Source organism: Labrus bergylta, chromosome 21, assembly GCF_963930695.1.
Source record: "Labrus bergylta chromosome 21, fLabBer1.1, whole genome shotgun sequence".
Classification (NCBI taxonomy): Eukaryota; Metazoa; Chordata; class Actinopteri; order Labriformes; family Labridae; genus Labrus; species Labrus bergylta.
Genome location: NC_089215.1, coordinates 1,566,962 through 1,593,259, shown reverse-complemented (window position 1 = coordinate 1,593,259; position 26,298 = coordinate 1,566,962). Strand labels below are relative to the sequence as shown.

Genomic DNA, 26,298 nt, shown 5'->3' with positions numbered 1-26,298 from the left:
AGCTGGAGGGCGAGGGAGCAAGAAGAAGAAAAAGGGGGAGGGAGAAGAAGAAGAAGTGGGTCAGACTCTGGACAGATGTGTAGGCTGAAACATCCCTGAGGAGGGTTTCACTCACTGCTCTCCATAAAGGCTGCGATCTGCAATTACAGAACTCTGATTCATGAGTAACAGATGAGATACTGGTGAACAGATATTTAAGGAATTGAACCCACTCATTTAAACACTTAAGTGCACTGTTATTGGAGATACTTCTCGGCCTCCAAAACCAGTGATTTATGGTCCGACAGAGCGAGGGATGAGGGGAAGGCGGGGAGGTAAAACAAGCAAACAATTGTCTGTTATCCGACAGTAAAAAGAAAACAAAAAAACACAGTGTCTCAACAGTCTTTTGTGTTTTATTCTCTTCCTGCTGATAGATGAGTCAGCATTAACAATAAAAAGCTTTCTACAACAAGGTCAGAAAATGTGTTGCAATCAAGAGCTACATATTTAGGTGCAGAGGTTTACACATGGAACAACATTGAAACAACGAGCAATGACAGCTGGAATGATTTGTTAACAAAAAAAATAAAATAAATGAAACAGGGTGGTGGCCTGAATTTGTTATCTCGCACCACCAGGGTCATCTCGGGTCTTGATGGGAGGAATGGTAGTGGCACACAAACGCACACATACACACAAAGGCAGGCTCACTGCGCACTTTTAGGACAGGCATGTGCAGGGAACGCCAACTCACATCGCCACACTCCCGAGTCTGAGGCCAGCAGCACGCCCTCCCCTCAGCGAGAGGAGGACGTGCTGCGAGGCCTTCAGGTCCTCATTACTCACAGTTAGTGACCGTGAAACCCACAGCAGTGTGACACACATCCACCACTTCTGTCTCTCTTAAAAAGACGCCAGCCTGGGATTCTACCTCATTATTGTCCAATAGTTCTCTGGCGTCAGACGCAGACGTTTCCCCCACAGAGATCCAGTTCCTTTTGACATTATTTAACTTCCTGCAAAGTTAGTTGAAGTTTCACTCAAATAACTTAACTAATAACTAACTGACCTGATTGTTGCATTAGGAAGGCTTTTTTTTTTTTTTTAACATAGTGGCACGCTCATAACTGTAACAGTCATTTTTGCACTCTGTATGTGAGAACTAATCTTTTGTTGTTTTAAGGGTGTGGTGCTAACAGAAAGAGAACATGCTGGGTGAACCTTTGAATTCATTAAAAAAGACGTTAAAAGCACTAAAATGTTGCCGAGGTCAGAAACTGCATTACTCATAAAGATGCTCTACGACGTGATGCCACGACTGATCCAGTACATTACACTTCATTTGAACCTTTCACATTGTGGACTACTTCACATGTCAGAAAAAACCTGACAAAGTCCATTACAACCATCTATATATATGGCATAGTTATAAAGTTTTATCAGGGCAGGTAGAGTTCTGCCATGTGACCTTTAGCATTCTTGCAAAAAAAAAAAAAAAAAAGACTTGAAAACACTCTGAGAAACACTGAGGGCAGGTTAGAGTCCTTGACCTTTCTGTGGACTATAAACACGACAAACAAACGTCGAGTGCTAAAAATAAATAGAAAAAAAGAGGAAGACAATAAATATCTTCTGCAGGTTCTTCAATCAGATTGAGGTCTTTCACATCCTAAATAACAGGCCGTACTTTCAGGTTTAGAGTTTCTTTCAGCAGCACAAACTCTTGTTACCCCCCCGCCCCCGTCTGCTTGTTGAGTTTGAAGTGTTTTGTCACAGTGCCGCCTCTGAATCAAACCAAAGAGGAACCTTGATACCACGTGTTTTTAAAAATTGATATGAACTCGTACAAGAGCTTAAACAAATAAAAATCTTTGTCACATAAAAGACCCTTGTAAAAGGAATTAAAGCATCAAAAATTGTAAGCAAACTCCTGCACGCTGTTTGAATTGCACTTTGTCGATGTCGGTGCCATTTCAAACACTGAACTTGGGTGCTTTGGACTTTCTATTTCTGGTCTATTTATGGTATCGATATCGTTCGAGTTTTACAAGAATTGTATCGTAGCTTACAATTGTGGTATTGTGACCACCTTACTACGAGGTCTTAAAACATACCTTTGGTCACATGCCATCTAACTCCACCCCAGCTCTGCTTTCCTAAGCCTATAAACATTTTCTATGCGCATTCTTTCCGCCCCGTCCACCTCCCCCTCATCCTCTTCTTTCCTCCTCACATACTGAAACTTTCAAAAAGCCACTCTGCAATCATCCGTCTTTGACCTCAGACAAGCCAACCCTCTTTTCTTCACTCCTTTTACACAATCTCTCTCTCTCTCTTTCTAGCAACGTCCTACTTACACTTTAACTCTCGTCTGTAACCGAGTTAGTACTTTGTGTTAGTACACACTGTGGTTTAAGACGCACACAGAGCAGTTCAGAGCTGCTCAGAGGGGCTGCAGTGAGGGAGAGGTTATAGAGCCTGTAATTAGCACGCGCCTCGAGGGGGGGCACTGGGACACAAACACATGACTCAACAGATAACAGGGGGCAAAAAGAGCAACACTGCTAACACACACAGGCTCCTTCTTCAGCTCTCATGCTGACAGATCCCACTCCTCCTGTTGTTAGAGAACAATTGTAGAGCTTTCATGCATGCACTTAAACTCCTGAAAACTTCCTGAAATTCTTCCAGGTGAGATGTACGTTGTGAACACAAACAGCCCCAATTTTTAACCCCCTACTTCACCAGCAGCCGAGGAGCTTATCAGCCTGAAGTCGGGGTAAGAGGGTGTGAAAACAACAGCAGCAAATATTCAGAAAGAAATTCACAGAGTTAGCGGGATGGGGGTGATGACTGTCTGGCACCGGTGCACGACTGTACACTGTTCATTCTTTGTCCCGTGTGAACTCTGTGCACCCAATGAAACATCTTCTTTATGCTTTTCTGTTTGCCAGAATGTTGTTCCCCGCTCTTTGTCATGATAGTGTTGGAGTCTCCTTGCCTCTTCTTTTTACTTCATGTACTGCCTTCTGAACCCCCCCCCCCCAAAAGAAAAACTGGATAGCCCAAGGTGCAGAAAAAAAAACAACTCAGGAAGATTTGAGGGGTAGCCTCTCTGAAATTTGTGCATTTGTGAAAAGAGAACTTTCTCTGCACCAATACAGGCTAGAACTGGTTTAAGAAACATCTGGAAGTGTTCTCTGTGGCAGCTCTGTGGGGAACATGGAGGCACTACTGCTTCCACAAACTGCAGTGGGAGTGAGGGCGAGGGGAGGGCAGAGGGGGGGTGGGATATGAAAGGGGGGCGCAGTCACTGAAATCTGCAGTAATCTGGAAACAGAAGAAATATAAGAAGAATAGGACGTCCATCCTCAGTCTTTTCATGTGGTGCCACCTGGTCTGTTTCTATTACACAACACGCTCCTTCATGCCTGTGGGCGGGGGGGGTCTATACAGTGAGGCCCAGGGCTTTTTCCCCCCATTTTGTATTCTTCAAATGAGGTAGGACAAGGTTCAGTCACTTGTTCAACATCTGAAGTTCCACAGGTTCAGTCTTGCTGGTAGGAAAAAACATCCAAAGGACAAAAAAGAGGCCGAGGGTATGGGGGGGGGGGGGAGGGGGGCTTCAGCGACACCGTGGATAGAGGTTCTGTTGGGGGGAGATGGGAGGGTGGTGGTTGAGACAGATGAAAACAGGCCTTCCTGTCAGTCACTTTTCTAACAGCTGTTTCCTCTGCTGCTCCCACAGGGCCTCCAGGTGGTCCGCCCTCTTCAGCGCAGCCTATCAGAGGAGAGAATATTTCCACGCGCTGTCAATCATCTCATCCTTAAACCGTCTTTTTATTATTCATGATTTTTTTTGCCTGTTCGTCATCGGGTCTCTTACCTCGTGCTGCTTCCGGAGATGATTAACAGTTTCTTCCTTCTTCAGAATAGCCGACTTCACGCTAGAGAATCAAAAACAGAAAGTGAAAAAGGGGACAATAAAAAGTGAGGTTTTGGTTTGCAACAACACTTATTAAATTCACTTCCTGTTCAGTACTGCTCACTCTGTTTACCGTATTTTTGCAACTGTTCAGAGATCTGGGAAAATACCTACAAAAGCAATCTACAACCACTTAATTAATATACTTCAAAACAGAGCCATCAGATTAGTACACACCAACCCATTATTCTTAAAGTCCAAATGATTCAAATGTTCTGACCTAGTCCAACTAAAAACTGCACAGATCGTGTTTAAAATCGAGGAATAATCTCCTGTGAGTTTTGCAAATTGTGAGTTTGCTTATTTATTAAATACAGTTATTAAATATTAATAATATTAGTAATTAAGTAACTAATTTGAGACTGATTTTAGTGATATTTTGGTTATTTTTCCCTGATTTCAGGGTGGTGCCCCTGAGTCAATTAAATGTAATTTAATAACACTGTTATTTATATTAATAAATAATTAAATATAATTATTAATAATATAACCAAATTTGACTAGATAAAACCCCAACAGATCGCTTTTAACTTTTTGCTACTCCTTTTCGGGGATGTAAGAGCAAATGAAGGACGCTGAATTTTCTGACATTTGTTTTCTACATATTTTTAATTACAGCATGTCTTTGTTTGTGTTGTCTTTTTACATGTTTGAAATAAAGAAAGAAATAAAGAAATGTTTAGAGACTGGCGTTGACCTAAAACCTGTTACAGTATTTCCTATAAATAAAACCTGACAAATTTGGTTGTGCTTTACCTCTGCCAACAGTTTGAGTTACAGTAAGTCACACCTGTTTGGGCATTATGACGATAAAAAGTTCCACTGGTGGAAAATGAGAAGTCATTTCAAACTCGTGGTGGCTAAAAAGGAACTTCAAACATGATTGTAAACATAAACAAGCACTAAACACAACAGGATACAAAACCATCTTCACACACTCACAGTTAAAAAGCTGTGTGGCTTCCACAGACTGTTACTGTGGCAACACAAGAGGTATACTTGTTTAATTAAATAATCTTTAATTCTGCACTGTAACTTTTAACTCCTTATTTATTTCAATGAATTTCATGCTCCTAAACTTGCCAGCATCAAAGCCCGGACAAGCGTACTGTATCTTTATTTACAGTTAAAGTAATCCTGAACCAGCTTGCATTTAAACGTTGTTGTTTAAAAAAGACATTAGTGCTGTAAGTTTCAGCTGTAATGAACTGGAAACAAAAGTTTGGCTCATCACTCTGTCTCTCTTTTTTTAACTTACCGTTGGTGGACCTCAGCCAGCTCCTCCTCCTTCTCCCTGGTGACTCTCTCAACCTCCAGCCGCAACCTCGCTCGCACCTCCGACACCTCCACCTTCATCCTGCGGTTCTCCTCCTCAGTCGTCACCAGCCGGTCGGCAAACTCCTGCCGTATCACCTCAGCCAGACTGTGACGCTCGTCCACCAGCTTATCTCTGGTCTGCAAATTTGAAATGTTTGCAAAAGTCAAACACGGCATTTCTGGAGTTTTTTTTCATATTGTACACGTTTTTCATCTAGAGTTCTGTTTACATCCTGAGAGGGATTCTGTGATTTCTTCCTGTTTGCAGATACCCAGGAGTATAAGACATGAGAGATATATCCTGAGGCATTGAGCTGATTTGCTCCTCACCAGTGTGATGTCTTCCATCGCCTGCTCTTTCTGTCGGAGAGCGGCCTGCAGTCGGATCAGCTCGCCCTCCGCGTCTATCTGCTGCCTCTTCAGCTCCTGCTGTTTCTCCACAGCCGTCCTCTCTGAGCGCTCCAGCTCCCTCAGCTCTGCCTCGTATTTTTCTCTCACACGCTTCACCCTGAGAACAGTGACAATGCAGGTTGATGTTGAATTCCGCCTTTTTTAACATGTTGTGGGTTTGTTGTTTTAACAGGACAGAAGCAGATAGAAAAAGGTGTGCACAGTCAATGAAATGTCAGGTACTGGACATAGGACATATAAACCATGAGAAATGTTGCATGTTTACAACCGCGGGTGGCTCTCCGTTTAAAATGAATGAATGTTTCACCTCATTTTATTGTTAAAAAGGAAAAAATGTTAGAGCTCATTTAACCAATCTAATTCATCACATCAAGTGCAATACAACTGTGAATCAAGACACACACACACACACAAACACCTGTTGTCAGCCGCCCTCTCACACTCCTCCTTGTCCTTGCTGGTCTCCTCCTCCAGCGTCCAGATGGCGAGCTCGATCTCTTTGTCGCGTTCTCGTCGTAGCTCTTCTTTGAGCTCGCGCTCGCGGCTCAGCAGCCAGACTTCCTGCAGACACACAACACAATTTTTTGGTTGTCATGGCACTTTTCTGACCTCATACAGACACAAACACTACAGTGCAAAGAAACGTCTATCACTTCTTGGTTAGTGGTTACTCATTCACAGAATCTACACAGTTGAAGTTCCTGGATCATCGATGTGTTTATTTTATTTTTATGACTCTGCTCTTACACTTAATGTTTGACGTGTTCCGTGTAAAGGCTTTTATAAAGGCTCTATCCAAGTTACGTTTTAACAGAACAGGATACCTGCTCTTAGTGCAAGTGCAAGTGGAAATGCTCCACCTGCCTGCAACCACACACAGTTGAATTACACCTCTTATTGGAAATCTTAGTTTCCCAGTTTTATTTGAAATAGCTAGAATAATACCAGTCAAAATATAATATTTGTCTGCAAACAAGTACGAGACCCTCGCCGAATGAGCTGAGTACTGAATATGTACTGAACTTACAGGTTTGATGTTTAACACTTCACTAGAACAGGCAGAATGTAGCCATGTAGTTTCAGATGTCTGAACATCAACAAACCTCTTTCTTCTTGTGATTTTCTTCCCACGTCTGCTTCTCGATGTCCGAGCGTTCCTGTGCGGCCCTCATCTCCACCTTGTTAAACAAATAAGACCGCTGCAGTTAGCACGCCGCAGTCCTGCTAACGTCCTGATAAAGGGTCTATCAAGGTGCAGATAGCACACAAGTATTCAGGCCAGCAGGAACAAACTGAAGTTATTTTGAACCGCTGCAGTGCTCACCTGGTGCCTCCTCTCCTGCTCCTCTCTCGTCTTGTCCAGCTCCTCTCTGAGGGCTCGTCCAGCCAGAGAGCTGTTCTCCTCCAGCTGCTTTCTCAGATCCTCCAGCTCAGTGCGCTGCCTGCAAGTCAGACACACAGAAGAGCTTTGGAAAGGAAAGCCAGGCATTGAGATACATACAGTCCTCTAGGTATTTACTATGAACTCTTGAAATGGTAGTCAGCATTAGCCATATGGGATGCTGGGAGGTTTCAGAATACAGTTGCAGGAAAAAGTATGTGATCCCTTGGATTTAAAAAACTGGTTGACCCTCCTTTGGCAGCAATAACCTCAACCAAACGTCTCCTGTAGTTGCAGATCAGACCTGCACAACGGTCAGGAGGAATTTTGGACCATTCCTCTTCACAAAACTTTTTCAGTTCAGCAATGTTCTCAGGATGTCTGGTGTGAATCGCTCTCTTGAGGTCATGCCACAGCATCTCTATCGGGTTGAGGTCAGGACTCTGACTGGGCCACTCCAGAAGGCGTATTGTCTTTCTTTCTTTAAATTAAAAACATCCGGAATCCGAACTAACTACATAAAAACAGTAAGATAAGAAACTGTAATTTAACACCCACAGAACCTCCTGCACATGTAAAAACTAATTTGCTTGATTTGCTTTGGGGGTCGTTGTCCTGTTGCATCACCCATCTTCTGTTGAGCTTCAATTGGTGGACAAGTTTTCCTACAAAATGTCTTGATAAACGTGGGAATTCATTTTTCCGTCGATGATGACCAATCTGTACAGGCCCTGATGCAGCAAAGCAGCCCCAAACCATGATGCCCCCTCCACCATACTTCACAGTTGGGATGAGGTTTTGATGTGCCTTTTTTTCTCCACACAGTGTTGTGTGTTCCTTCCAAACAACTCAACTTTGGTTTCATCTGTCCACAGGATGTTTTGTCAGTAGTGCTGTGGAACATCCAGGTGCTCCTTCTGCAAACATCAAGCGTGCAGCAATGTTTTTTTTAGACAGCAGTGGCTTTCTCCGTGGTGTCCTCCCATGAACTCCATTCTTGTTTAGTGTTTTACATATCGTAGATTCGTCAACAGAGATGTTAGAATGTGCTAGAGATTTGTGTAAGTCTTTAGCTGACACTCTAGGATTCTACAGGACGGCCACTTCTAGGGAGAGTAGCAACAGTGCTGAACTTTCTCCATTTATAGACAATTTGTCTTCCCGTGGACTGATGAACATCGAGGCTTTTAAAGATTCTTTTGTAACCCTTTCCAGCTTTATGCAAGTCAACAATTCTTAATTGTAGGTCTTCTGAGAGCTCTTTTGTGCGAGGCATGGTTCACATCAGGCAATGCTTCTTGAGAGTAGCAAACTCAAAACTGAAGTGTGTTTTTTATAGAGCAGGGCAGCTTTAACCAACACCTCCAATCTCGTCTCATTGATTGGACTCCAAGCTCACTCTCACAAACAAGAAAGACAAAGTTTCTACTGGAGCGTTTTGTGGGGATTAATGGATCGCTGTTTCTCTCTCAACATCTTCAACCAGGGATCTGCTCAGTGTAACAGCATTCACCAAACCAAATTTCTTGTTCGTGTTTCTCTGATTCTAATCTTATTCTGGAGCCGACCGTGAAGACTGAAGGTTTTTTGGACTTTCACTCACCTTGCAGCCAGCTGAGCCAGCCTCTCTTTCTCATCAGCCACCTCCTTGTAGAGACGCCTCCTCTGCTGCTGCAGGGACAACTCCTCTTCCTGTAGCTGTTTCTCATATCTGACAAACAAACACACACACAAGGTCAATATGTGAGTATCAAATAAACAGTGTTTAACTGTTGCACACGGACAGAGCACATGAATATCTCTAAACACGTTCATCAATTCCTGTAAATAAAAGAAGATTATCCTCATGGGAACAATTTCCATATTTAAAGATCCATGGTGTCTGATCTTCAGTCATTTTAAACACAAAGTTGATGCGAGCGAGAGAGAACGAGGTCTGCAAAAACTGAAATGCATGGTATCAACAAAGTTACTGACATTGTCTGAGCTTTAATGGTATCATTTAAAATTCTGGAAACATAACGACTCTCATCCTCAAAAAATTAGATGCAAGTAAATTTAAAGCTTACTCTGATATGACATGCGTACCTCTGTTTGGCTAGCTCTCTCTCTCTCTGACACTGCTCTTCCTTCTCCCTCTCCAGCTGCTGGCGGAGCTCCTCACACTGGCGGACGTAGCGTTGAGCCGCCCGGTCATCGGCCTGCAGCAGCTCCGCCTCGTGCAGTGTCCGCAGCTTTTTCAGCTCCTGTTTGTGCTTGGAGATCAGCTTCTGGATCTCTGGCTCCAGACCTGAGGGAGGACAGGGAACAGAACATAGATCATGGTGTGTGGCTTGTCAGGGCCTGCAGCATGTTTACAGAACAGGGGGTGAAATTTGCTGAGAAACAGGCTTCTTAGCAGGCCAGAAGAGGCCAAACCAACCTTCTGTATACAACACAGTGGTTACTTCCAATAAACTAGTACAATCAATAATCCAGCAGCAAGTTTGAGATCGATGTCACGTGAAGCTATCAGCTGCCAGAAAGCCGCAGCCAAAATGAGCAGTGAAAGAAAATGGAGTCATGTGGTATGACGCTTACAGATACACTACCAGGTTGTAGGATGAAGGATGCAGAAGAAACAGATAAACTACTTTTGACAAAATTCTTCAACGCCTGGGTGTAACCTTACGTCAGATTTATTCCTAGGATGGAGCAGGCGTAAGTTTAGAAAGTCAGACTGGTATCCAAGGTAACACAACGTCACAGTCATTAAACTAAGCTGTGTGCACTCGATCACCTTTCCCACAATGCAACCCTATTGTCAACAGTTTGGTTGTAGAGCAACAGGTATGGTAGGCAGAAAAATGTGTTTGGCATGAAAACTTCTAAAATCCTGCACACTGACTTTTACATGCGGAAACAGTCAATCGGTCTTTGACCACCTCCTCTGTGGCTTGATAAGATTGTCGAATGAAACCAAACATGCAGAAAACATGAAATCAGAGTCAGTGCAGTTACAGCTCTCAAAGAGAAGGTTTAAAGAAACAAAAGCAGGACAACAATGAGACATTAAGCCACATCTGTCCAGGTTTGGATCTGTTGTTAATGAAAGTGTGCTTGATTAGAGCAGCAAGGAGAAGTTATCACATGCCCTGATATGTGCATGTGTATGGCCTGACCGTTGTAGATATCTGTTAGACTTAACTGCCTTATGGTACCTTTAACAGTGATCTCTTTGATCTTCTTGGTTTTCTCATCGATCCATTTCTCCCTCCGGATCTTCTCTGTAGCACTCATTAACTCTTTCAACTTCTTGATTTCCTGTGAATAGACAATTATACGGTGGCCCTGAAGGTCAGCTGTGCAAATATGTAATGATTGCCAAAAACATTTCACTACATGCAAAAGGATTCCATGAAACACAAAAACATTTTAAAAAAACATTAACATTTTTCAGTGAATGCAAAATATATAAAACTTGCTCCAATTTTTTTTATACCTGCTGCGAAATATAGTTCACAAATGGGAAAGGGTAGACCGATACTACTTGTTTGTGATTGGACTGAAGTCACGCCAGTACAAACATGTGAGTTCACCTGCATGACGGCAGGTTTCTTTTCACCTGTCGCAATGATGCATTTAATGCAGATGCTATGGGCAAACCGGTAGACGCGGTGTAATGTAAGCAGGATGCCAGCGCTGAGTGACTGCATACTGACAGGTCTATTTTTAATCTGTATTCAAGATAATAATGATAATATCTAGATAATTAAAGGAGGACTGCTTCGGAGATTCTCCTGAACTGTCTGTTCATATTATGCTCCTTACAGCGGGAGGGGGGGTGTCTCTTGAGGTAAGACTTGATTTTAAAAAAACAACGCGGAAGTAGCGGACTATGGCAACAGAGTCGGCTACAAGACGCTATCACACTATCAACCAAAAGAGCGGAGAAGAACATACTGGAGAACAGAAACATAATGCAGCCGGAGATCGTAGTGGTCGCGTGCAGACAGTCTATGCACTGTGCAGCAGTCACAGGATATAAACGTCACTCCCCCTCCAAGCCTATTGGCTTGAGGTGAATTCTCCGGAGAATATCCTGCCGCATTCTCACATCAGCCCACACGGACTTGCTGCGGAAAAAATACTAGGGGGTCTGGCAGGAGAACCTCCGGGGGAAGTCCGAGCAAATAATATGGCTGTTTGCGTTCACACATACAGCTCCTCCTGATAATATCAATGTAGGCTTTTCATTCACATCTAAACGTAAAAGGGAAAAGAATGTGGAGACTCACATGCAGACAGGCTTTCCAACAGAAGTAGAGAGGGACACACAAATGAAAAATGGTAGAGTGAGAGAAATGACTGTGCCAAAGATGACTGAAATAGAGGAGGAAATAAAAGTTACCTCACACAAGGGACCCAGAATTTGCCACACCTGAAAGCCAGAGAACAACGAATACAAGGACAAAGGACAGTGAAGAACAAAGGAGGGGGAAAACAAGAGAGACCATTAAAATCAAAGCGAGGCCGCAAGAAAGCGAGATGATCTCACAAGACGCAAAGCGGCAGCAGAGGAGCAGAAGTCATTCGCACATGCCAATTCTTCAGGCTTCATTAAAACATAATTTCATCTCACCATTTCATGTTGCTCTTGCATTTGTGCAATCTTCTTGGTGTACTTTTGGTCCACCTGCTTCAGCTCTCCCACCACCCCTTCACAGCGCTCACTCAAAGCCTTCTTATCATTGATCAGCTGATGAAAGACAGAGTTTATTTTTAGATCACAAGGGGAGGAAGAAACAACATGTAAGAAAGCTGCAACTGAGGTAAGAGGTTGTGTATGTGTGTGTGTGTGTTGGGGGGGGGAGTGTACCTGATCAATGAACGTGAGGTGTCTCTGGATGGTGGCTTCATATTGTTCCTTCTGGAGCTGGAAGTTTCTGGACAGCTCCTTCTCTGTCTCCTTCACATGTCTCACTGTCAGCTCCCTCTGCTGGGCCTGATGTGCAAGAGAGAAGATAAACACGGTAAGCATACATGGCCAGGTACAGTAACCTGCAGGATTAGCTGTCACATATTTCACTGTAAACAATAGGACATTGTGCAAGAAAGTCCAAGCCGCCCAAGCCCTTCCAGAGAGGGGGCGTGGTCAGACACAGCTCATTTACATATTTAAAGGTACAGACACAGAAACACCCTGTTCTGAGCAGGGCTGAAATAGAGGGGTTTATAGACATGATCAAATACAGGATCAGAGTGGATTTAGAACAAGAAACTTCACACACATGTGAAGGGCTCACAGGCTCACACTGCAGGATAATCGAGTTTTGAGCTCCGATTCTTCCTTCCCGACAATCGCAGGGTCGCTCCTGACGCAAGGCTGCTCGGAACCGATTATCTGCTCAGATTATCTTGTAGGGTGAGCGGTACAAAGAGCCAATCTTAACGTCTCTGATCTGCCCGGCAAACGTCGGGGACGCCACCATTTATTTCAAACATGTTTGATATTTAGAATTTAAAATCTTGACGATTACGTCAGAAAGGGTCTGGCAGAAGTTGTGTGTGACCACAATATAATCACGAGAGACAAGGGAGGACTGTAGTCATGGCGACCAGCGGCATGACAAATTTTTGGGGGGAGTTTTCAGTAGCCTACAGATCATCAGTGCATCACTTTTCTGAAACTTATGTCCATAAGATTTTATCAACTTTCCTCTATCCTACAACAAGTTCCACTTCCTTCTCTTTCACCAATCCGTTGGAGTTTTCAAATGAAACTTAATTAACAATTGTCAACGCTCCGTCTCGATTTCACTCGTACAGTGTGAGCTCTCTGCCGTGCCCGACAATCGGGTCATACAGTGTGATCACATAAATCTCAAGGTCTGGTCGGGCGTCGTAAACAATTCAGTCGTACAGTGTGAGCAAGGCTTTAAGGAGCTCTGAGACTTATGTGTTCTCTCCCTCACCAGTGCCGTCTGCAGCATGTTGACGGTACGTTTCTTTTCCTCTAGCTCCAATTTGATTCTCATCATGGATCCGGTGATTTCAGCGGCTGTGGCAGACGCCTGCTCCACACCAATCAGCTCCTCCTCTGACAGCACAGCCTGAGATCAAACAGGAACACCGGCAGGGTTAAAAAAAATAAAACATGCCCATGTTTGATCCTTCCATCTATCAGGAAATCTAAAAGCATCAGGACTGACATGATTTGACAGCCGACAGATTTTAGTAGATGGAATCAGAAAACATCTACTCTGGTTTGGAGTAGCTGAATGACTCATATCGATAGGTAAAACACAATGATAATATTCAATATGCATTAAAAGGCTAAGTGACAAAAAACAGAAAAACGTAAGGGTTGCTTAAGTGTCAGCCTCATCGTGCTCCACTGACTCAAACACTGACCTCTCTGTGAGAACCTGAGGTAACAGAGCGGGGTCTTTCCTGTTCAGACTTCTCCATCTCATCCAGGAAGCTCATGATGCTCTGCAGCTTGGCCTCAGAGAGGAGGGCGCCCCCGTCTGGCAGCGCAGGGTGATGGCTCAGCTGGCCGTGCCGCTCCAGGTTGTCAGTGGTCAGAGAGTTGGAGTCTTCATCCTGTAATGAGACGAATAAGAGGAGATGGAGGTTTTAAGTCATATTCCATCTATTTAAAGAGATGTAGAGTTTCTACATTAGTAGGAATTAAATCTTGGAACCCAACGTTTTTATTTTACTTAACACTCAAGCTGATAGACATGCTGGACTGTAGAAGACTCACTTCATCTATCCAGGCATATTTCTCTTTGTGGTAGCACTTTGGCTCCGACAGCCTCTCTGGCTCGTCCTCTAACAGCTTCAGGGTGTCCAGCAGCTCAGTGAGAGTGGTTTTGGACGGAGCCCTGCTGGACAAAGCTCCTTGTCGCTGGTCCTCCACGCTTACCGACCTCTGCAGGATCTCCTGGAGTGTGGACATAAGAATCGTTTTTATAGGGGGACCAAAAGAACATTTAAACCAGCGAGGTAAAGTGCAGCTGAAAGATTGCAGATATATTTACCTGGGAACACTGGGAACCTCTGCAGTTGGACAAAGCTGGGGAGACAGCCCTGAAGCTGGAGAGCTCCCCTAAGTCAGCGACAACATTCAGGTTGGAGTCTGTGGAAAACATGAACCAGAACAGTTTCTAGAAGTTGAACTTTTTAGCAACCTCATCGGGTGTGTGAAGATATTTTTGGTGTTGAATGAGCAGTATTCTTATTTTGCTGACATGCTGACAGAGACATACAGACCTGTGTTCTTAGCTTTGACATCTGTAGGTGACATCAGACTGTTGTTGCTCAGGGAGGCAGGACTTTTGCTGGTCAAAGATATTCTCGGCGGTTTCTTGCGTCCGACCACACCAGTCTGTCTCACGTTATCCAGCTCAACATCTGTGACCCGCTGCGCTCTCTTCTGCTGCAGCTCCTGCAAACCACCACAAGGGGGGAGACACCAAGACAATTTTTTTTTTTAATGCAACACATTGTCAAGTGATGAAATGATTACTTTTTAAATGTGTCTTTAACCATGAATCAGAATCGACAAAAACTTACACTTACACCAGGTGTGTCCACCTGGGAGGCAGCTAAGCGTGCAAGACGAGCTTTCTCTTTACGTTGGAGTTTCCTGTCGTTTTCCTGCTGCTGCTGCTCCAGACAGATGTCCACCTCCACTCTGATCTCCTGATCCTACACAGGGGGGGAAGTATAGTGCTTGGTAAATATCAGGAAAACCGCAAATATTAAGACTTCAGGAGGTGAAGAGCCAAGTTGTGGATTGGTTTGTTTGTACCTGGGAGCACTGAGACTCTCTGTGACCAGACAGAGCTGGAGAAATAGCTCTGAAGCTCAGCTCGCCAAAGTCTGCCACAACATTTAAATTGGAGTCTGTGGAAACACATAACTAATTAAACATTTTAACACAATCCTTTTATATTATCTATTTAAAAAAAAAAATCCACAGTCATTTTGGCAAACCATGCAGACACACGGACCTGTGTTCTTCGCTTTGACGTCTGTTGGTGACAGCGGACTGTTGTTGCTCGGTGAGGCTGGACTTCTGTTGGTAAGACATATCCTGGGCGGCTTCTTGCGTCCGACCACACCGGTCTGTCTCAGGCTACCCGGTTCTGCCTCGGCTGCTTGCTGGACATCTGCGACCCGCTGGGATCTTTTGTGCTGCAGCTCCTGTGGCACACCACAAGAGGGAGACAAAGGATTCATGTTGTCACCCATCAAAATCAATCACAAAAAATAAAAAATAAGGCAAAAAGTCACACGGAGGCTGAATTCAAATGTTAGATAACAAAAACAATTGGCACTTCAAATCAAGGCGTAATGATCATTGAGTCAACATAGATAGTTTCAACTTAATTATCCAATTAGGTAGGTTTAGCTCCAAATGTAGGTAACTGTTGACTGTGCTGTAAATAAGATTATTTATCATGACACAGCTTTGATGTAGTGAAATCTGTCTACCTCTTATAAATGATTCCATCTTTACATCACTACATATTTTTTATCATCTTTATTTCTGCCTCCTTTACAACGCTACACACTGCACTATTGTCTCAATGCAGCTTGGATATGTTTTAGTTTAATATTAGATTTTGAATGCTTGCACATAGAGATCAAAGTTAACCAGAGTCAAATTCCTTCCTTGTTCATGTAATGTGATTCTGTCACAGCATTTACTCTGAGTTTTAAGAGTTTGAGCTGGAGATGAGTCATCTATGTTGTGTTTATCATTTAACTAGAGGTGAGCACCTTGATGGCTGCGAGGCGGGCCAGGCGAGCTTTCTCTTCGCGGATCCTTTTTCTGTCTTCATCCTTCTTTTGCCGCTGCTCCGGGCCACCATCCTCTTCTGCTCTCTCCTCCCACTCCTTACAGCACAATCCAGAGGCAGCGTTAATGCAGTGACAACAAAAAGAGAAATCTTAAACCAAGATGATATCATGAGAAACTAAAAGGTGAGGTCATCATTAGCCTGTGGACAACTGGATACCTTTCTTTTACTGGCAAGGATGCGTTTGAGCACGGCCTGGTCGGTGTGATGTCTCTTTGCATGGCGTCTGTACCAGCGCTGGATGGTGACTGCTGCCTGGTTCACCTGCTGAATAAACCTTCAAACACACAAAGGAACTACGATAAGTCAAAAACTAACTTACAGAAGAAAAGAATCATTAATGGAACAGTAAACACCAGAGGAAACACTGTGGAAGCACAGGGGGGGTCTGACCTCTCAGCCTCCTCCTCTGTGACCTCCCTCCTCCGGAACAAGACGGGGCTGCCGTGCTGGGCCGACACCGGGGATCTGTTATTTGAGGGGGAGGAAGTCGAAGAGAAATTCTTCTGGGACTTTGTAAGCGAGCCGTTCTCCTGTGACACCTCGTCGTTTGCTGTGGCCTTCAGAATGTTGCTGTGAAATGAAAAAGGTTATAGACATTTTTTTAGCAACCTCACAAAAGTGGGTTCAACAATAGAGTTAAAACAGAAATGTGTCATTTTATTCTATATAATCAGCCCAATACATTCGGCCTAACCTGAATAAACTCTTTCAAATGTCAGGCAGGAAAATATCATGATTTCAGGACATACTTAAAAGAGGGCTTCTGGTTGGAGCTCTTAGGTGTGAGGGGTTTTTCGGAGTAGTTGTTGTGTAAGATGGTGGTGACAGAGTTCCCAACAGCTCCCTTGTTGCTCCTGGGGGTGAAAAGGGCAAACTTACACTCTGCAGGAGACTCTTCAGACCAACAAACTTCACAAATCACGTGTTTTGGCATGCATGTAGAGTACTGAAACTTTCTCTTTACCCCCCCCCCCCTCAAGGTCTTACAGTAAGTGATACTGTACATGCTTTGAATTCATCCCAATCTCAACCCAGACTGACTTTTTGGTGACAACTTGTGGAAGACAAAGTGTATGTGAGTGGGGTGGAATTCCCTGAAGGCAGTATCAGCTGCAGTGATCAACAGGTATGAATCACGAGAAACAGAAATGTAGAATGCTGCAGCGCGAGTCGTCACCAGGCTCGGTTGTCTCTGCTCAATGTGGGCTACTGTGTGTGTGTGTGTGTGTGTGTGTGTGTGTGTGTGTGTGTGTGTGTGTGTGTGTGTGTGTGTGTGTGTGTGTCATAGATGCTGCCCACCTGTTGTTAGCAGTGAAAGTGGCAGCCAGAGCGATGCCAGGCTCTCTTTTCTTCATGCTGGTGGGAGAGTCCACACTGCCCGTAGTGCTGCGTGGGCTCGAATGCACGGGGAACACTCTTGGCTGATCGTCCTTTAAGAAGGGGAAGCACGCACTTGTTACACCCTAAACACTGTGAACGTTTACACCCTCCCTGACTCTCTTTAGTGTTCTATATTTTGAGGTCTAAATTATTAAAGGCTAATTATACAAACAAAACAACAAAGCTGAAGTCCAGCAACTCACATGCTCTGCAGGATAGAATTGCTGTTTATATTTTCTTAGTTATACTCTTTTTATATGCTCAACTATTTATATTCTTTTGTATATACATCCTATTGTTGTTTCTATCTGTATTTATCTTATCTATCCTGTACATTTTGTATTACTTCTTTCTCTGTCTTGCTGCTGCAAAGTATTATCCTATCCTTTCCTATATATTCACTAACCTTCTAGCTCAACATGGGATCATATGAAAATCAGCATGAATATAATATCAGCTGCACGTGGAGTGTGGGTGATGGAAATACCAGGATGTTCCATGTGGTTCGGTCTGGCGAGGTCTTGCTGAGGCTGGCCAGTTTTTTACGTCCATCTGAGCTGCGATTGAAGAGGGACAGGTAGTCCTCATTCTGGTCTTGGCTGTAAAACACACACAGCTTGGTTTCATGAGGACACATGTTTCACTCTCATGTTTGAGATGTATAAACTAGTCACTGGTGGTGAGATCGTTTCCTCTATTCCAGGAAATTAAAACCAACATTGTTTACATGAATGGATATCATAAGAATGGGAAGCAAAAGCATGAATCTTATTGCAATCTGCGTGAAGGAACTCCAAATTCTGGCCTCGATTTTCATGAAAAGAAGCTTAGTAGTTAGGAAAACATTTGTAAACAACCCAACACAAAGCTGGAACCCTAAGTTGTGGCTTTTAGTCTTTTGTGATTAAATGTTGTAATGACAGCTGCAGAAACAGGACTCATCTAGTTCTCTTCTCCTCCCCCCAAAGTCCTGGAATCCCATTTGTGGCAGCTGACCGTCTGCTGGGGGGGAACTCTGCTGTGGATTCCATGTTAATACGTGCATGCATATGTTGATCCTGGTGGCCTGTCAAACATCCTTCAAATAGCCTTACACACCAGCCCCTCCATCATGAGGCACAGATGTAGTGTGACCTGCTGTCTAGCCCCGCCTCCACTCATATCTGTGCTGCAGCCTGCCTGTGCTGTGCAGGGGGGTTTCTGTCTGGGTACATTTAGAAATGAACGTGTGTGTGTGTATGTGTGTGTGTGTGTGTGTGTGTGTGTGTGTGTGTGTGTGTGTGTGTGTGTGTGTGTGTGTGTGTGTGTGTGTGTGTGTGTGTGTGTGTGTGTGTGTGTATGAGCATACAGAGGAGGGGGGTAAAGCCAGCTGGCCCAATGAAAAGCAATCTGACAACACTATTCAGGCAGCACATTCCTCTACTTTCTGCTTTTCAAGAGGGTGATGCATGAAGGGGAGGGAGCAGTGGAGAGGGAGAGGGGCAGTGAGAGACCCAATGACAAACTCTGAGACTCTGAAGGGGCATTTAGAATGTCTTTAAATTTAAAGCCCCTCCGCTCTGCATCCTCAGAGGCACTGAGAGGAGGGGGGGCTAACGGCAGCTGCCGGAATATAGAACCAGTGCGTGCACACACACTTTCTTCCTTTCACTGGCTTCTGGCTGAAGGGGGGTAACCTGACCTCGAGGTCCCGGCCCTCCCCCTCTGACCTGGGACAAAGCAAGTCCCCACACCCCGCAACCTCAGCAACAGCCACCCAGCTTCCCTCTGCTCTTTATCATGCAGTAGCCGGCGCGCCACAATTTCCATTGTCCGACATGCTGAAGCTTCAAGGCTGCCAGCTGTTGCTGAGTGAAGAGAATCCATTTGGTTTGAAGAGCAAAAGACTCCAGCTGAACAACAGAGATCGTTCCTACTTCTAAACTCTCAGACACTCTTAATCTAAAATGAACTTATCTTTCTTTTTCTTTCCAAAAAAACATTGCCTTGATGTTTTTGGAGCATATCAGTCCCTTTAAAGGTCATTTGATCTCACTGAATGTTAAGTGCAAGTTTTCCCCCGGGGCTTTGCTGAGTTCATGTCACAGCACATAATGTTCTGTATCGTAGTGTGTCAATGTCAGTGATAAGGACTGAGGGAAACAGTTCTGACGCAGAGACACAAGGGGATTCTTTCTGAAATACTTCTGCTTTACTTGAAAATGCGTGTACAGTATGAGTGTGTTTGTACCTTAAACTGATGTTGGCCTGCTGGTTGACCTGAGTAGTGCTGTTGGAGCGCCTGAGGTTCTTGATGGAGCGGGACCCACTGAAGCTGGTTTCACTCTGTGGATTCAAAAGATTTGTACTTTTATTAAAAAGACGTTTAAACGCTCCTCTTTCTCGTCCTTCCTGTTTAAAATTCTGGTGTCTGGACATGAGGATTTGCAGATCCCAAGTAGCGTTTTGAAAACAAAACATTCATAAGAAAAACTGTTGCTAGTTTTCCTTACACTTCACAAACACATGATAATATCTCCAAATGTTTAGGGTGTACTTAACCAATATCTGACACTGTACTTGAGGAGTTGCAGAACAAAACTATTGAATCTTAACATTCAGGCATTACACTCATGCTTTCATCAAGAACCCTGAAACATACAACGAGGTAGGCAAAGTTCTGACTTGCTCATTCCTGCATCTTGAATAGACTATCTTTTTTAAATAATTTGTAGTTTAGCACACAGGATGTTACTCACCAGCGTGTTGCGTTTTCCTCTGCTATCACTTGCCACAGAAACCGACACAGACCTGGAGAAGTACTTCCCAGGCGATGCACTGCTGGGTCTTCTGGACACAGTAAGCTGGGAGCCTGACAAGCTGAGGTCCAAGGCATCTCCTGAGCCGCCTGTCGGAATGGATGAAGGGCTGCGTGTTGTCTGCATCCTCAGAAAACCTGGACTCGAGTCAAAAAAGACCTTTATGAGAAGACACAATGGGTGACATATGCTATTTGCCTGAGGGTTCTGTGGTTATAACCACACAACAACAGAGAAAATAACAGCTACCCTGACTATTTAGTCTCCCATGGTAACCAACAACAAAAAACCACAGGTTATTTTTTCAACAGCTGGGATAGAGTGACAATACAGACAGTGACAGTGGAGAACGAGCTCAAATCAAAGTAACTTACAGTTTTAGGCGCTGATCTTTCTTAGCAATAAAATGTGTATTACATAAGTAATTACAAAGGTTGATCATTGGTAAAATGCTAAATAAATTAATTGTTGCTAAGGCTAAGGGAGTCCTCTTCTATCGCTAAATAGTAGGTAGCTGCCTGGTCCCCAACACCCCCCAAATTAGAAACCAAATTATCAAACAACAACAAGAAAAGAACATGAAATATTGTAAACAAAAGAGTAAAAAAAAGCCATTTAACCCTGAATAGAGACTAAAAAAAACCAACAACAACAACCCACACTAAGAAAAGTCCTGACTCTGTCAGCACAGTCTGACTGTAAAAAAAGATCTGGCTTGTGGCTCGCAAAGGATGACAGACTCTCAGTGTGACAGTTTACAGGTAGACACAGAGCTCCACTTCCTCACATCACGCCCCAGGTACCAGGCTGTGAGAGAGGAATACCAAACCCCCTAATACCACACGAGAATGTGATGTTTGGTAATATGTTGTTTTATGTGATATACTGTTTGTACGGTTGTATTGTTCTTAATTGTTGTTTATTGTTTGTATTGTACCGTTTGTTTTTGTAGGATCTTCCAGCCCAGGGACCAGAGACGTAAATAAGCTTTATAGCTAACTGTGGCCCAACAGTTGAGACATCATGGCCCCTGTCACATAAACCAATAAGCTAAATGTACATCCTGACTTCGACACAGACACACCAAAAACTCCCTTATCTACTGGTAGGAAAACAAAATTGTGAGATTATAGGTGCAAAATGTATCACAGCCTGTCAGGACCTGAGGACGACCAGCGAGACCTGAACACACACAACCACAGACACACACACATACTGTATACAAAGCTACACATATAAAAAGCTACACTACACACAAACTAGCACAATAACAATTTAAACACACACACAAGAGCCTTTCATAAACACAATTAGAACAATTTGTGTTATTTTGTAAATGTTTATCTGATTATTACTCTCGCTATAATGTCATTATTAATGATTATTACTATCAATAACGTTTATTTTTCAACACCGCTCCCCCATTCTATTTACAGTTTAATTTATAATTTTATAATAATAAATAATAATAATACATTTAATTTTATTATTATTATTATATTATATTTATTTACTTATTACTATTATTTTCTAAATCTTATTTGAATTATCTTTTTTCTCTTTATTTTAATTATCTTTTTTCTCTTCATACCTTTCCTTTTTGGATTTTTATTTATTTTTATTTCATGTTGTTTGTATTCTTGTATGTTTAAAAAAAATTATATATAAAAATGTGCCAGGATGAACAAAAATATGTGATGAAATATGCCAACTTGTAATGTAGTAAAACAGCCTGCAATAATTAAAAAAATAATAAAAAACGTTTATTACTGTATTCTTTGTTATTATATATTTTGTTAACATTGTCACATTCATGTCAATAAAGATTACAGAGTTGAAAAGTATTTCCTTGTATATCAGCTATGTTAGCCATCTCTCATGTTTCATCATCACAAAAACAAGACTGTGAAGTAAAACATGAATAAAGAAAGAACTACAGATTACACTAGTTCACAAACATGTGTTATTAAGCAGACTATTTGTAGCATTAAGTAAAGCTGTCATTATTAAACCCGTTGCTAATGGCAACTATAAAACGACCCGTTAATAACGTTACCGTGTTGACTGGGACAGACGCAAATTTGACGATATATTTCTTTATAATTATTTGCCACGTCAACTACTTGGCATTGTGTCACTGTTAAGACGTCAAACTGTATATATTTGACTTTAAAGACCGATAAAAACACAAAGTTTTCCGTCAAAACAATCCTAGCTAACAGTTAACGTCTCTAACGTCTCCCCTCGTCATCCTCCACAAACGTTGCCAGCTGAACAAACAGGTCAGTTGTTGGATACTTACTTCAAAAACTGGATGCCAACATTGCATATAAACTCAACTACGCTCTCTCTCCGTGGTGTTTTTTTTTTTTTAATCCCAAATACAGTCCTCCGATCCGCAGAGAAAGTGCTCCGTTCAGTCCGTTCACAAACACTGGGGGACCAAATATCCCATATTATCGTCTCTGTGGCAACTACACGGCTAACCGCTGCTTCTTGACGTCTGTGATTGGTGGAAAAAGGAAGCGTGTGCATTTGTTCGTGCATCTGATTGGCTGGGTCGAATTGCCAGTCTGATGGTGCATTCAGGTGGTGTAAAATGGGTGGGGGCAAAATAATTTTTCTTAATGTTAAGATTTTTTTTTTTATTAATTCACGTATTGCTCATCAACTTTTTGCTCGAATATAACTTTTAACAGTAACATTTCACAGATTTTCTTCGTAGCATCAACGCGGTTTTGTGCAGTTGTTACAACATTCAGACTTTCCGAACTGAAATCACGTGAACACACTGAAGTGGGAAGAACGACATCCCATCTCGGAAACTCGGACCGCCCGAGCAGCACGTGAATGCAGCATGACTTCCAGGGGGGGGGGGACGACTCAGGAAACGGGTTGGTTGAGTTAACAAAAGGAGGTGTGACTGCAAAATAACATTTTTCCACAAGTTATCGTTCAGGGAGCTATTAAAACAGAAAACAAAGTTCCAGTCCACCAGTAGTATTTATTGATGCTTCACTCAAACGTAATCAAACAATAAAAACATTATTATGTATTACATTAAAACGGATTCAACCACCTGGCATCTCAACATTTCAGCATTTAAAAAAGCTTTATGAAAAATAAAACAAATCACATTTAACCAGAACAAGTGCTCTCATATGGAATGCATTAATCACTGACAATTAAAAAAAATCCAGGAATCATTTGAATAATAAAAAAAAAAGAGAAAATCACATAATAGAAAAAGATGAGCAACAAACAGCATTCAATTAGTCAGTATGATTTATCGCCTTTTAAACTCTACAGCTGCCCTCCACACATCAGCCCCCTGCCCAAGAGTGATTTCCTCTGGCAAAGACTCGAGCCCCAGCAGGGTTGGAAGGTCTTTCTGCTCCAGGTGGACCTCTAAGGTGGACTTGATGCTGTAGACAGAAGGGAGGGAGGGCATGAAGCAACCAACAGTTAGCAGTGCATCCATTGTTTTCACCACAAGCATTTTCTATTCACTTCTCTGCCCAGCTGCTGCCTCAATAGAAACGACCTGTGGCTGAGGGGATACAACTTTTCCCCTGACAGATGGCTGCCTGGAGGGGTCACGCTCTGGTCCCGGAAAGTCAAAAGGCTCACAATCTCAGGGGAGAAGCCCGGGGTGAGACCTCCACACTTAGCTCTGATTAAAGCTGTCAATGATCAATGGATTCCTTCAGACTAGGGTGGTGATCTTTGAACTGACAATAGGCACACTTTTAAACATTCATGACTTTCAAGAAAACCCTTATTTTGAAAAAAAAAAAACACCTCCGGGGTAATAAATCAATAATGCAGATGTTTTAGGATTGTTTTGCCATTTGGGGCAATACCTCCAACAAATGCTCCCAAATGGTTAAATTTGTTGTGTTTAAACTACAAAAGGGGAAAATGCAAATGGCTTGAGCTTACTCCCAGTGTGCTTGGTAACCCTCGTCCGGCACAGCATCGCTCGTCTTCAGCAGCAGAATTTCATGCAGCTCCAGAGCGAACACGTCGACATCTGTGACAGCGAGGAAAACCTTCAGCCCTTTCCTCTCCTCCTCAGAGAGCTCCTGCTGGAACTCTGAGGGCAGCTTCTGAAAGGGGTCCTTTGACAAAAACAAGAAATGCGTGATAACAACAACAACAACAACAACAACAACAACACAGTGTTTAAAGGCAACAGAGTGCAGTTCCTCAAATTCTGGGTTTATTGGGGTCAAATTCTGGGAGCCTGCCGTGTCAGACGGCACGCTCTCAACAGATTACAGACAGGAACATTTCCCTCTGTGTGGTTTGAGGGTCAACAGGGGTCACAAGTGAAAATAATAACCCGAAACTATGTGGTCACCGCGAGTGGGAGTTTCTTTTATGGCTTTAAAGTCTTAAAAAGGGGGGCTTGGATTAGGCACGGCTCCAACAGTCGTGATAAAAGAATGGTGTTATAAACTGTATTGTTCCAGGCTCCGTTCTCTAAAACCTTGAATTCCACAATTTTTAATAACTCACTTGCTTCCTGTTCAGCATGAGCTCCGACTTCCAACAGGTTAGAAGTTGCCAGGTGAATATGCTGTGCTCCAGTCTGCTCTCTCCAAGACCCTTAAAAAGAGAATTAAACAGAAAGCTGTGATATTAGAAAGACCACACAGGCGTTCATCTTTTTAGCGTCTTGATGGCAGTGCATGTGTACATTGCAATCTGCAAGTGATAACATTGTAAAGATGGGGCGGCAGTAACTCAGTCTGTAGGGACTTGGGTTGGGAATGGGAGGGTCGCCGGTTCAAGTCCCGGCCCCAGACCAAGTCCGGAAATTGGTCTGGTAGCTGGAGAGGTGCCAGTCCACTTCCTGAGCACTGCAAAGGCACCAAACCCCAAAAACTGCTCTGGAGCACTCGCCCCCCCTCACTCTGAGACCTCTCCATTAGTGCAACCCCTGTTTGTGCATGTGTGTGTATTTCAGCGTGTGTGTGTGTAGCATGTTCATTAGACAGATTTCCCCTCGCGGGATTAATAAAGGATCAATTATTAAGATGTCATTTTTGGGGCTTTTATTGGATTGGACATCTCTTGTCTCCCTTGTCATCTGACGCTTAGTTTAACTGAATAGTTTGACCCCTGTCTCATCTGTTTACATGGAGGGGGCGGGGTTTATGAACTATTATACCGCAGCCAGTCAGCAGAGGGAGCTCTACATTTTTTGGCCTCACTACCATGCAGGTGTCCTCTGTCCATCTTTATAGAGTCTGTGTATAGTCTGTAGTCTAAGTATTTTCTGACCCTTGTCCTGGCGTCAATGTGAGGAGGATTAAGAGGACAAGAGAGACAGGAAATGTTGGGAGGCAGGGGGGGGGGGGGGACATGCAGCAGAGGGCCGAGGTCGGAGTCGAACCCATAGCAACTACAGCCTCTGTACACAGGCGTGCAACTTAAGCAATAGGCTATCTGACGCAGCCATTGGTTCACTTTCATTTCTATTAAAAGGGTGAAACTTGCCTCACTTGTGTCAGTGTCGCAAACATTCAACGATAATGCAAGTTAAGAGGAGTTTGAGTTAAATACCGCTAACATCATCGGTTTGCTCTGCAGCTGTTAGTGGAGCATTTAACCCTTTGTGTGAGCTTTGTGAATTCCAAAGGGACATGTTGACTCATTTGGACAGGTTTAGTTTTTTATTTATTTTTCTATTTTATAATAATCTAATGATCTATGATTTTTTTATAATGATAATGATAGCTCATGAAACCTTCTGTTTGGGAGCAGGTTGTTTGTACAGTGTGGAATGAGGGACATTTTAATTCACTTGTTTATCTTCCTTACATGCACTCTTTGAGTAGTTACACACACTAAGATTTTTTTTTCTTCTCATAGTCCACTGACCACCTCCTACATTACACCTTTTGTAAAAAAAATATTTTAATTTTTTATATTTTACATTTTTAAATTCTATTTTATATATTGTAATATCTTCTTATACTGTATTATTTAAGTTGTTGCTAGTTCTGCTTTATTTCCTTGTTAATTGTTTAGCACCAATACACCAAGTCAAATTCCTTGTATGTGTAAATGTACTTGGCAGTAAACCCAGATTCTGATTCTGATTGTTTTTTTAAAATCCCTCTTTAAACGGAGAGTTCACAGATTGTAAAAATATAAGAAGGGAGTGTTTGCTTACAAAAC

General features: G+C 43.0%; 2 protein-coding genes across 4 annotated transcripts in view; both read right to left on the bottom strand.

Moving 5' to 3' along the window:
• Positions 1–377: 377 nt before the first annotated feature.
• Positions 378–22,550, bottom strand: cep131 (centrosomal protein 131). Of its 3 annotated transcripts, none has more exons than XM_020650541.3 (30): positions 22,412–22,550; positions 20,050–20,246; positions 19,542–19,636; positions 17,799–17,910; positions 17,231–17,361; positions 16,681–16,785; positions 16,322–16,501; positions 16,088–16,205; positions 15,849–15,965; positions 15,077–15,269; positions 14,875–14,969; positions 14,637–14,771; positions 14,334–14,508; positions 14,102–14,199; positions 13,825–14,004; positions 13,470–13,661; positions 13,031–13,168; positions 11,935–12,060; positions 11,698–11,814; positions 11,467–11,496; positions 10,277–10,379; positions 9,165–9,366; positions 8,680–8,787; positions 7,020–7,137; positions 6,799–6,873; positions 6,114–6,256; positions 5,615–5,792; positions 5,226–5,422; positions 3,869–3,929; positions 378–3,763 (listed from the first exon to the last, which is right to left on the bottom strand). In XM_020650541.3, the coding sequence occupies exons 2-30, from the start codon at positions 20,233–20,235 to the stop codon at positions 3,692–3,694; spliced, it is 3,780 nt and encodes a 1,259-aa protein (XP_020506197.2). In that variant the 5' UTR covers positions 20,236–20,246; positions 22,412–22,550; the 3' UTR covers positions 378–3,691. The 3 variants fall into 3 exon arrangements, with proteins under 3 accessions (XP_020506197.2, XP_029136350.2, XP_029136351.2); XM_029280517.2 differs by having other exon boundaries at positions 14,643–14,771; XM_029280518.2 differs by lacking the exon at positions 11,467–11,496.
• A 543-nt stretch (positions 22,551–23,093) lies between these two features.
• Positions 23,094–26,298, bottom strand: part of rnf213b (ring finger protein 213b) — a 39,422-nt gene continuing 36,217 nt past the window's right edge. The window contains exons 63-65 of the mRNA XM_065949793.1: positions 24,631–24,720; positions 24,052–24,230; positions 23,094–23,534 (exon numbers count right to left, since the gene is read on the bottom strand). Coding sequence (XP_065805865.1) covers positions 23,396–23,534; positions 24,052–24,230; positions 24,631–24,720 — 408 coding nt within the window. The 3' untranslated portion in view covers positions 23,094–23,395. The remainder of the gene's footprint in view (positions 23,535–24,051; positions 24,231–24,630; positions 24,721–26,298) is intronic.

Excerpts from the sequence above, each read along its gene's own strand:
- cep131 (XM_020650541.3), bottom strand. The coding sequence starts at position 20,235 with ATGCAGACAACACGCAGCCCTTCATCCATTCCGACAGGCGGCTCAGGA. Across the intron at positions 15,966-16,087 it reads TCCTTGCCAGTAAAAGAAAG|GAGTGGGAGGAGAGAGCAGA; the intron begins GTATCCAGTTGT and ends TTGTGCTGTAAG. Across the intron at positions 15,270-15,848 it reads CCCGCCTCGCAGCCATCAAG|GAGCTGCAGCACAAAAGATC; the intron begins GTGCTCACCTCT and ends GGTGTGCCACAG.